The sequence below is a fragment of the Herpailurus yagouaroundi genome, unplaced genomic scaffold (assembly GCF_014898765.1).
Source record: "Herpailurus yagouaroundi ecotype Mexico unplaced genomic scaffold, PumYag 180, whole genome shotgun sequence".
Lineage (NCBI taxonomy): Eukaryota > Metazoa > Chordata > Mammalia > Carnivora > Felidae > Herpailurus > Herpailurus yagouaroundi.
This window is the reverse complement of record NW_024412411.1, coordinates 1510376-1522347: the sequence shown is the minus strand read 5'-3', so window position 1 is coordinate 1522347 and position 11972 is coordinate 1510376. Positions and strand designations below refer to the sequence as shown.

The window sequence follows — 11972 nt, the reverse complement described above, 5'->3', positions numbered from 1 at the left end:
TAGCCCCAGCTCTGTCGGTGAGACCTGCCACCTTCGGGTGTAAGGCAACAGCTCTCAAGTGCAGGACTGTGAGCACCTGCCTGCAGGCTGATGGTTCTCAACTTTTCCCTTTCTGAGCCTCAGATCACAAAGTTTTTCTTAATGCTTTGCATCTCAGTCCACTATAGAATCTGTGGCTGGGCCCCAGAGCAAGACTGGCCCCTCCAAGGGAGCCCAGAGCTTTGTTAGGGAAATTGGGGGCTGGGGGGAACCACAATGAAGCCTATTGTCTCCTGTCCCCTTTTACAGGAAACAAAAGGCTCCCAGTCTCTGGGGAGCCCTAGCCCATGCCCATCCCCTGCCCAACCCCCAATGCCCAGCACACAGGGAGGAGCCAGGGCCACTGGAGACAGGAGGTTTTATTGATGCTGATGGGGGTAGAAAAGGCCCCCAGGAGCCCGGGGAGGGAGGGGGACTGAGTCAGTCAGCAGATGCATAAGGCCTGGGCACATGGGGGTAGGTTAGGGCACATTCATCTTCTCAGGATTCTATGGCTCCTTCTTTGGGAAAGGGAGAGAGCATCTTGGGGGGGGAGCAATTCGAAGAGCAGCCAGGGAAAGGTTAGGGACAGCTGAGAGCTCCTAACCTGAGAGAAGGCACCATAATAGGCAGCAACATCTGTGTGGAAAGCTGGATCAACTGGTCAGTAGGGAAAATGGGGGAGGGGCACTGGGTTGGCTTCTTGGGGAGGGGTCCAACCTTGGCCTGGGTGAGCTCTCAGGAATACCTGGTGTTCCCAAGCAGAGTGGGGCAGGGCCCAAAGCCCCTTTCTCCGTGGGCCTCCTTTAGGAGAAATAGGCATTCAGAGAAAAGGGCATTCAGGGAGCCCCCTGGCAAGGGGTGCCAGAATTAGTCCTTAAGGCACAGCTGGGGGCAGACAAGGCGCCAAGGCACAACTGGTGGGGGGGCAGGGGCAGCCTCCAAGCTGAGTGCCAGGGTCACAAGAGGACGCAGGACCGCCCACGCTTGATGGGCGTGGGGTTGAGCACAGCCCGGACAGCCTCAGCAAACACTTCCTTGACGCCGTCCTGCTGCAGGGCTGAGCACTCGAGGTAGCGCACAGCATGGATCTGCTTGGCCAAGGCCTGGCCCTGCTGCGGTGTGATGGGCGCCTGGCCCTGCTCCTTAAGGCGCCGTAGGGTGTCAGGCTGGGCTCTCAGGTCCTTCTTGGTGCCCACCAGGAGGATGGGCACGTCGGGGCAGTGGTGGCACACTTCCGGATGCCACTTGTGCCGCACATTCTCGTAGGAGGGCGGACTGGCAATGGAGAAACAGATGACAAAGACATTGGTCTGAGGGTAGGAGAGTGTGCGGAGTCGGTCATACTCCTCCTGGCCCGCTGTGTCCCACAGGTTCAGGTTCACTGTGCGCCCGTCAACTGCACTCTGGGCACTGTAATTGTCGAACACCGTGGGGATGTATTCCTTGGGGAAGGCATTAGTCGTGTAGCAGATAAGCAGGCACGTCTTGCCCACAGCCCCATCGCCCACCACCACACACTTGATGCTCTGCATCGTGGGTGCAGCTGCTACAGTGGAGGCAATGCCTCCTTCCCCTTCTGGGCCCCTCTGGATGCAGTGACCTATGGACAGATCAAAGGGACACTCATGGTTATGGAGGCCTCTACCCATTGGGAAGAAGAATGGGGACACACAGAAGGAAACCAGTTCCTGTTCTCTTAACCTGACACCATCCTGCAATCCCATCAAGACAGATGTTAGAGAGGCAGATACACAGTGAGAGAGAGGCCCTAAGACCAAGCAAAGATACTCAGGTGTAAGGAAGATGGCATTATGTATTATGTGAAGCACCTAAGTTCTGGTACCAAACTGAATAAGGTCAAGTCTTGGTTCTACTATTTGTACATGTGTGACCCTGGACAAATTACTTAACCTCTCTATGCTTCAGTTTTCTTATCTGTAAAATGAGGATAAAATAATACCTACCTCATTGGGTTGTTGTAAGGATTATGTAAATTAATACATGTAAGGCATTTAGAACAGTGCCTTGGTCATACTAAGCATTAGCTACTTTTTTCCTTTTCCTCCAGGCAGTATAAACACAAAAGACAGTATACAAGTGTAGGGATCTACCAGATCCTCTACCAGACAGGGACCCCTCCCACTGAGTAGACTAGAGAGGGGTTCTAGCACAGAGCAGCTGTCCCAGGTCACTCTGAGATGCAGTGTGGAGTCTCTATCAACTCAGGGCCTATTCTGCCCAGTGCACTATGTTTTAACTCTTAAGCCTGACACCTTGGCTACTGTGTGAAAACCAAAAGGCACAATGAGAAACCTGCTGAGTAAGGAGCACACTTCTCTAGACGGCTGCCCTATCTTAATCCAGGGTGCCTGAGAGGTGAGGAAAAGGAGGGAGAGCTGACCCCATAATTCTTGTAAGCACAACAAACCCTATCTGGCAACTCAGTGCAGGAGAATACTGGAGATTGTGCCAGGGCTGGGATTTGGTCTGGAATCTGGGTGTGTAATGATGATGAATGAGGCAGAGGCTGTGGCTCCCAGACATTAGCATCTTCTCTCAAGGCTCTTGGTGGGGTGAGGTAGATCCTCCAAGCCCAGACAAGAGGAATGGACGGAAGAGGAAAACATTTATTTCCTCTGTCCTTTTCCTAAGATCATGGCATGTGCCTCTGAAAAATTTCAGAAGCTTTTAAACTCGGGTAGAAAACATAGCGACATTAAAGCACTATCACTGAGAATATATGCTGGAGTCAGATTGGCCAGGGATTCTAATCTCAGTTCCACCAACCAGTCATGTTTGATCTTGGGCAACATATTTAAGTTTCCTGAGTCTCAATTTTCTCATCTGTAAAATGGGAACAATCTTGCCTATTGTGTTAGAATTGCCAAAAGTATGAAATGAGCTAATGTGAAGCAAGTGTTTGGCATGAGGTGTGGCACATAGGAAGTACCAAATAAACAGGCTGCTGTAATTATTAGTGGGGTAAGTATGAGAGAAGTCCCAGCTCCAGCCAATACCCTGGTCTCCCCTGTAGTTCACAGGGCCTTGGGGAGAGGAACTTCTGAATTCTGGGACAGAGCAGAGCTTCCGGAAGCCCTGTGATTATTTATACTGCTATGGCAAGATTCCTCCTCTCATTGGCTACTTCCTCTTGGCCATGGGGGACTTTTTTTCTGGCCAGTATGTGACTTCCTTTCCCTGACTCTCTCCCACAACCAGGTCTGTGCTCCCTGGAAGGGACAGCCGTTTTAGACCCATCCAGTCTCTAAGTATCCCTTGTTCTACCCAAGCACCATCACCACAAGCCCATTTTCCCCATTTCACTTCACACATACTATACCCTGGTCTGAGAACCCCTTACCCCTCAGGTTGACCTCTCAACCATTGGTTCAGAAGCCTCAACAATCAAATGGGGGGGGGGGGAGGGGAAGGAATCCCTCCCTGGGAAGCAGAAAAGGAATTCTGGTCATATGGGAGCTGCACAGGACCCAGGACTTGGTCCCAGCTTGGAGGGAAATGGTTTCACTCCCTGAGGTTGCCCCTCTGGGGATTAAAAATATTTCCATCTTATTTGAATGAATAAACATGCGTTCAACCTCAGGTGAGAGGATAGAGAACCTCAGGGAATGGCTCTGGGAAGGAAATAAGGGTCCCCTAAGGCAGTGGAGAGAACCTCAGACTGGGAGTCAAGAGACCTAACATAAATCCTAGTCCCAGCTCTGCTCTGCTGCTGACTCCCTGCAACCCAGCATGAGGCACTTAGCTTCTCTGGGCCTCAGCTTCCCAATCCATGAAGTGGGAAGAAAAATGCCTGTGACAAGGGTACTAGGTAGATGAAATGAGACATCAAAAACCCTGGGAGCAGGGGATAGGATGATGGGCATATGAAAGGCCCCCAGGAGCACAGGGTGGGGGTGGGAGGACTGAGTCAGCAAATGCATAACGCCTGGGCAATTGGGGCAAGTTAGGGCACATTCATTCTCAGAATTCTGTGATGCCTTCCCTGGGGAAAGAAACAACCAGGTTTTTTTGGGTGGGGGGGAAAGGCCATCACTTGTGTCCACAGGATTATCTGGGAGACCCTGGCATTTTGAGATCAGGCCTCTTGGGCTTGTAAGTCTTCAGTCCCACACAGAGCAGAGGAGTGGGTGTGGTAGTGTGACTGGGAACTCTTCCCCTACAAGCCCAACACTGGGCTGGCCCAGGCAGGAAGGCAAGGAGGGAACTCTGGCCGGCAGTCACAAGGCCCAAGAGACTGGAAGTATAGCTGGCTCCGGGCAGCTCTCTAGGGAGGGGTTATCAACCGGCAATCAGTAAATCAGCCCTCAAAGAAGCTGGGAGGGACAGAGTAGCTTCCGGGCTGGCAAGGGAACAGGGACTGACACCGGAAAAGGATCTTGAGTGAGGTAGCGTCCAGAAACAGGGCAAAGCAGAAGCAGTGTGGTACAGAAACAAGAGCACTGGATACCTGAATTTGACCTCTTGGATTCACCTGCTGACTCTGACCCTTGATCAAAAGACTTCACATGGTACAACCTTTTATAGGTACATGATGTTATATTATTTGATCCTTTTAACAACCCGCTGGTAATATTCCTAATTTACAGATTAGGAAACAAACTCAGGGCACTTAAAGGAACCCAACATCACACAGCTAGTTAGCATGGAAGCCAGGACACAAACCCCAGTTTTGTCATCCAAAGTCCCATGTTTTCTTCAAATGTGTCACATAGCCTCCAAGTTACCCCTTACCAGCTGTCTTAGAGACCTTAAGCAAGTAAGTCACTTCCCTCCCTGGAACCTCTGTTTCTTTATCTGTACAACAGGAGTGATAATACTTGCTCTCCCTGCCTTCAAAGGGCAGCTGTGAGGATCCCCGAGCATGGGAATGAATGTGCTTTGTAAACTGGGAAGTGCTATGTGCACAAGAGGTAACAAAAGCAATGCCTTTTATCCCAAGAGGCAGGAAGCACCATGTATGCAGGCATCCAGTGGTGGCATCATCCCAATTCTCCCTGCTCAGGTGTAGCTCAGACACTTATCCTCTCTCCCAGGACAACTCTTTTCTCTGAAATCCTATGGCCTGAGCTGGGTCAAATAAGTTCCCACAGATCATTTAAGGAGGGCACATACTAGAAGGCAGGGTCTAACCTGTGGCATATAAGAAGCATCAGTCAGTGCTACAGAGGCCAATCATGAGAGAGGCCTGGTCTGCCTGGGGTCAGGGATCATCTGTGACTTATTTACTAGGTGACTTTTTTTTTTTTAAAGGATTTTTGTTTAGTAAATAATAAATTAAGGTTTGCAAATATATATAGTATTATTCTGGCTTTACATCCCGAAATTAATTCAGATCATGCCTGGTCCCTCACCTTGGTGTTCAGAGTTCCTCATAATCTGGTAGAGGTTTTGGAGTCAGACAGACCTGGGTTTAAATCCTAGTTCTTCCCCTTATGAGCTAATAGCACCAAACCTATCAGGTTATTATAAGGATTAAGTGCAACATTTGTGCTTTGTAAATGTGAGTTCCCAGCTCTCTGCTCCAGAGGGATTTCCACTGTCCTTTGTAAAGGATCCAGGTTCATTCTTGCCTCTGGACTTTTCTTCGTGCTCTTCCATATGCTGTTGTCCCTTTACCCCTCTCCCATCTTCCTGACTCAAGGCCTAGCCTCAGTCTCACAGTCCCATGAGTCCATAGCATGGCTACCCCTTTTAGTAGCCATGCTATGGCTTTGGCTCGGTATGATTCTCCTCTGATAGTCATATGTAAGTTTCCTAGCTTGTGAGTGCCCCCCAATACTGAAGCTTGAGCTTCTCTCCACTGCCCTCACAGAAAAGCTAAGTATAGGGCTGGGCACACAGGAGTGTGCAGCCACTGCCTTCTGATTGGTTTGCTTCTGCCCCATTACTGAAATGTGGATAGATGCCATAGAAGCCCAGAATTGGACAATAACCCCACAGCCAAAAGCTTTGACTTAGATAAGCAAAAGTCTCTCCTCACACTACCAGCTTGATCTGGCTCCCACAAGGAGCAGTCCATGGGAGCACAACTCATAGGAGGCTAATGTGGTCCCTGGAGCCCAGCTTTCACCCAATGGGACCTGGTCTTGGGGTGTGGCCCAGGCAGGCCCAGAATGGGGGAGGGAAAGGAAGCAGCAGATTGATTGCCAGATCTGTGGCCGTTATAGTAGGGGAAGTGTCCCAACTAGGAGTGGGGGAGGGGAGGAATGGGCTGTAACAGATGGGGGAGTGTGGAGGCAATGGGAACTTACTGTAGCCTTCTAACCTGCCTCCCTGACCTGGGGATCCACTTCTACAGCCCTCCTTGAAATTCATTCTAACTATAATCCATCTGTGGGCATTCTCTTCCCTGAGCTCTGGTCACATCACCCTGACCCTCTACAAGCAGCCTCCACATACTCTTCTTCAAAATACAGCAAGCAACAATATTGGCTGTCCCTGTGGGAATCCAGCATTTCTCCCCTATTTCCATCCATCAACCCCTCCCTACCCCCACCTCCAACATCCGTCCTCCAGAGCCAAGTACTCTTGCCACTTCCTCCAGGAAAGTTTTTGCAAATCACCCAAATCCCAAATGACTTATCCCATCCCAGGTCTGGTCCTTATTTTTCTCACAGGTACATTCTATCTTGTATCACATGGAGGCTGAACTGAATCTTATCTCTCATCACTGGACTGAGAGGGTCTCGAGGGCAAGGTCCTAGCTGATCTGTCTCCCTGGGCTGAGCACAGCACACAGTGGCTATTAGTAAATAACTGAATGAACTCAATCCATCCCTAATGTCTTTGCACAGAGGAGTTCCTCTTTTTGGAATTCTGCTTCCCTGCCTCAGAGTCTCCCAGTCCTTCAGGGCCCAGTGCTGTTCCCCAGCTTCTCGAGGACATCAAAGCAACCCCCTCTCCTGCCCTACCTTCCCCAGCACTGTCTCTACTATACATTGCACTCAACTGGATGCCTCATGAGGAGGAAAGTCTGTCCTGCTTACTTCCAGAAGCCCAGCAGAGGGCTGAGCAAAAGCTGCAGACTGATACACATCTCCTCCCCCATCAATCCAGACTCTGACTCTGGGAACAAGGAAGAGCCTCCATGCCCCGGAGACACAAGACAAGGGTAACCAACTTCCTCCTTCCTCTATGGAGTACAATTTAGAGTAATGAACACACAGGCTAGATTGCGCTATCCTCAGGTGGGAAGGTGGTGGGGGGGGGGGGGGGGAGGCAGGATACAGGCATAGCTGGCCCAGAGGTGATGAGGAAGATGGGTAGGAAAAGTGATCCTGATAAGGATAAGGACTGGTAATATTGGAAGACCCTTGGTCAAGGATGAGGTGAGGATCAGGGTTGATGTTGGAGATGGCTTTAGAAGCTTTGCAAATCTTTGTTTTGCAGGAGAGGTGGAGAGGTGATATGAAAAGGCTCAAAGGGGCTGCAGCTGGCTGCAGCTGGGCTGGGAGGAGGAAGCTGGGGGGAGACATGAGGTCAGTGTGGGGCTGGGATGAGGCCAAGGGCTGAGTCTCCCTCGTTCTTCCCCTTCTCCCCATCAGCAGGGACAGAACCCAAGAGAGCCTAGTTCCCAGCCTTAAAAAAAAAAAAAAAAAAGAATGTAGGCCGAAGAACTCTCTGCTTCTTGCTATTCTACACCCTTCAGCCCTGCAGAGGAGCCTGCATGGCAGCAGTAGGGTAAGAGGCAGAGAGCTGACTCTACCTACTAGGGACTAGGAGGAGGAGGAAATGAGATCCGAGATGGTTGTAGCTGGGAAGGCTGTGGGGGGCTGAGACCCTTTCACTAAGTCCCAGTTCCCTTCCTTCTCTCACCATCCCAGCACTTGGGGTGCTCCTCAAAGGGTGAACCCTAGGACCAGGGCAGCTCTGGCTGGGGGAGCTAAGGAGACTGACCCTCCCCCACCAGGCAGCACAGAGGAAGGCTCCAACACTTGCTTCCTCCTCTCTTCCTCCTCCCCACCTAACAGCAGCTCAGCAGTCCTGGGGGCCCCACGAAAGGCCTGTGAAGTGGCACTTCCTTTGCCTTTGCTCATTTCACACGATGCTATACAGAAATGCCATGCTTTACAGAAATGTCATCCTCCCAATCCTGCCCCCCCCCCCCCAGAAAATACCCAGAGAGACCCAGGGCGCCCTATCCCTTGGGCCCCGCCCCAGGTCTGAGGGGGTTTCCACAAGGGAAAAACACATCAGGGAGGAAACTCCGGCATCTATTTTCCACTGTCAGTGGGGCAGAGCTGGAGCAGGGCACAGGGTACTCCCCCGTATTGCTGGCCCCTAGCAAAATCCCCAACGCTCTGCCTACTTCTCTTCTCTCAACCTGTAAGAATCCTTGTGCTTTGGGGGGAAGAAGCCGCAGGTCCTGTCCCTGAACAGATAGAGACTACTCAGGCCTCTGATCAAGGCTGGCATGAGACAGGAGGGCCCAGGGTTAGGGGCACTGCTATGAGGAGCTTCTTGGGGGAAGAAGAGTTAGAGCTCTCAGTATTCTCTATGCTCATTGGAGGTACTGACAGGCAACTCCTTAATGCTGGAGCTGAGCTACAAGAGACCAAGGTGACCTGGGTTATACAGAGTTGGGAGCAAATCCAGGACAAGGACCTGGGTCTCCTAACCTCCAGTCTGATGTCATTTCCACAAAGGAGAAGGTGAGGTCTGTTACTCTGGCTGGGAATAGGCCCATGTCTCTGGTCTCATTCAGGATGACCCTACAATGGTTTATTCCTTCCAGAAATGGGCCAAAGGGATCTGGTTGATGCCTGAGCCCTTTTTGCTTCCACATTCCCTTGACTCTCATGCCTAGACCATACTAGGCTATGATTCAGCATTGACATTACTGTATAGACAGCCATCCTACCCTGCCCCAACTGAGGAGCAACAACTCTAGGCTCTAGCTCCTGGGGAGATGCCCTCCGCCCATGACATGAGGACAAAAGAGGAAGCTAGACCCTAGACAGGAAAACCAATCTGTTCTGGGGAGGTGGCCCAGGCTTTGTCTTTGGTTTCCCTCCTCACATACCCCTACAAGCATCACCACTAATGGGTTTACACTGTGCATGGAGAGAGAGGTCTTCACTCTGGGCCAGGGCCCCACCTTCTTCCTAGGTGCCCAGCTACCCTCATTGTAATATCTGTCTCACTATAGCTACAGCTTCTCCTATCTTGCTGTTTAAGACCTCCTAAGAGCTCACATCAGCCACCTCATCTGCCCAAACAAGCTGGCCAGAAACAACTCTCCATATCCTAGATTTCCAACCAGGATCTGTGACAATCTCACATTAGCCATTTCTTCCTAAAATAAGTACTGGTTTAAGCAGGTGGGGAGTCAGAACTCCTGAATGGTTTTTTTAATGAGCCATGATGCTGAAAAAGGACCTTGTATGAACATCCTTCTCTGAACTGGAATTTTTTGCAGGTCCCTGGGATTTCCTCCTGGAGTGGAATACCCTATACCTCCCAGAAATAACAGGAGATATAGGTGGGTGGAAGAAGGGATGATTCATGGGAGAGGGACAACTGTGCAAAGGGAAGAGAACAGAATGAGGAACCAGATTAGCCCTTAAATCTAGCTGTGCTTGGGAATCCCAAAAAAGTTCCCCTCTACTTCTCTTTTTTTTCTAATGGTGAAAAATGAATACAGTAGACTTAAGGAGGTAGAGAGGCAGGATCTATCAGTATGCTTCCCAAAGACTTGAGGAAGGAGCTTTAGAATGGGGACAAGAGCTTATAAACCCAGACTGAGCTGAAGTTAGACTCAGGAGAAATTCTTGAAAGAGGGGGAGTAGGCTCCTGGGTGAGAGGGGGAATATTAAGGATGCCTGAAGTCAGAGGGGTCAGCAGAGGGCCTTCTGGTCACCAACACCTTGCTGTAGCCCAGGGCACGTGGATTCCCAGCCTGGGAAGGCCCCTGAAGGCAGTAGGGAAGAGGGGGCAGACACCTTTGCCTTACAACCCTCTTCTTTTCCTGAATTGGAACTAAAACAGTTAAGACTGAAGTTAGACCAGCCATAGTCTTTCCTCCAGAATACTACCTTTGCCCTCTCCCTTTCCTTCCATCACACCTAGCTGACCTGGTCCCATTCTCCCTAACAGGTGGTGTTGCCACCAGTAAGCATTGGAGTCAGGGACCTTTGGGCTATCCCCCAGCCTCCAGACCTGGCCTCTTGGTTAAGCAACAAAGAGTCTGGGTGATTTTGATTTCCCATGGCCTCTCTTACCAGTCTTATTCCTGTGTCACTCTACCCTGACTGCTACCGACTGCTTCTTCCTGCCTAACCACAACCTCACCCACTGCAGGTTCCCTTCATTCTGCTGGCTTCCCCTACTCTGAGCCATTTCAAGGCTGAGGGCAGTTATTTTGTCTCCAAGAGATAAAGATATAGACACACTGACAATCCCATGCAAACACACATATAGAAAGGCTTACCAGCCCTTTAATTGGCTCTATCACTGTCTCTCTGAGGTAGGGAGATTTGAAAAGGCTTTCAAACTCAACCAAAGATCTAGACCCCAAAGCCGGAGGTAAGTGACTGAAAGGGAAGGGGATAGAGAGAATGAGAGGAGTGAGGGATGGTGGAAGAAGCAAGAGGGTGGGTATGTGTTTGGGAGCCAGAAGTTGGACAAGGAAGGAAGGAGGAAATCTGCAGGGAACAGAGATGGATACAGAAGCAGAGCAGGTGACAGGACAGGACCTAGGCATGACTGTGTGTTTAGGTGAAAAGACTGAAAAGGATGCAAGAAGAGGACGATGGAGGGTTTGTGGATAGGGTCTGAAGTAGGAACAGAGGGAGAGAAATGAGAATGTATACAGTTTAGGGACTAGCGATGGGGTGGGGGGGTAGTGGGAGATCCTCCCAATAATATCCCAAGTCCAGAGCCCCTGCTGCCTCCCAGAAGCTCTAGTCTCTCTAGCTCCTCAAAGCTCCTCTCTAGCTCTCAGTCCTGCTTTCAGTGATGCCATCTTGTTAGGGGCTATCAGCACCTCTAGGCACCGGACAAAACCAGGCCCTCTCCTTCCTCAGTTTACCCCCAAAAGAGCAAGGCCAGTCCCAGGTCAGCTAGGCACAGAGGATGTTTGCTTACTAAATACTTGTTGCTTGATTCCATGGATGGAGAAGATGGGCGTCAGAAAAACAGACATACAGACAGAGGGGGGCTGGCGGAGCTCCCCCGCCCTCCTCTGAGCGCACAGGACCTTGAACTGCAGCCTGTGAGTGTGGGTCCGGATTGGCACAGATCTTCCAGAGAGGGAGCTCTTTCTCTGCAGTCTAAGGCTTCACAGGCCACAGACACCGCCCCCCTCCAACCTCCCAAGTGTCACAACTGCCGGAGCAGAGGGAGCGCCTTCTCCAGCCCAGAAGGCCCGCTCCCTCACACACTTCGGTACCCCCCTCCCCAAACTTCTGAGGCCACCCCACCCCCGAGTCCCATGTCCCAGCTCTTCCACTTCAGAGACTTTTCTCTCAGAGCGGGAGACCCTCCCACCTCAGTGGTCCCTCGCGGCTCCCGGGAACCGGGGCAGCCTCCCTCGGTACAGAAAGCCACCCTCTCAGAGCCGCCGCCGGCTTGCAGTGGCCGGCTCCCCGCCCCGCCCGGCCGGCCGCGCCCGCCCAACTTGCAGAGAGCCGAGAAGCTCCCGCCCGCGGCCTCCCGCAAGCAAACTTCCCGGGCCCGCGTCCACACGCAGTCCCCGCCGGCCGGGCTCCCCTCTCCCGGACCCCTAGCCCGCCGGACCGCGCCGGGCCTCACCTGGTGCCCTCCCCGCCGCGGGGGAGCTGGGGGCGGCGGCAGCGGCTCGGGGCTCGAGAAGGAAGTGAGAGCGGGAGGTTGGAGGAAGTGGGGGGGGCGGGCCGGCCGGCCGGGGCGGGGCGCGGGGGCGGGCCCGGGCGGGGCGGGGCCCGACCAGGAAGTGCGGCGGTCTGGGCCCC

General features: G+C 52.0%; 1 protein-coding gene across 1 annotated transcript; it reads right to left on the bottom strand.

Annotated features, from left to right (window-relative positions):
- Positions 1-380: 380 nt before the first annotated feature.
- On the bottom strand, positions 381-11902 carry RHOG (ras homolog family member G). The gene is made up of 2 exons (XM_040489179.1): positions 11794-11902; positions 381-1621 (listed from the first exon to the last, which is right to left on the bottom strand). Exon 2 carries the CDS (start codon positions 1551-1553, stop codon positions 978-980), a length of 576 nt encoding a protein of 191 aa, XP_040345113.1. The 5' UTR covers positions 1554-1621; positions 11794-11902; the 3' UTR covers positions 381-977.
- Between the last annotated feature and the right edge of the window lie 70 nt (positions 11903-11972).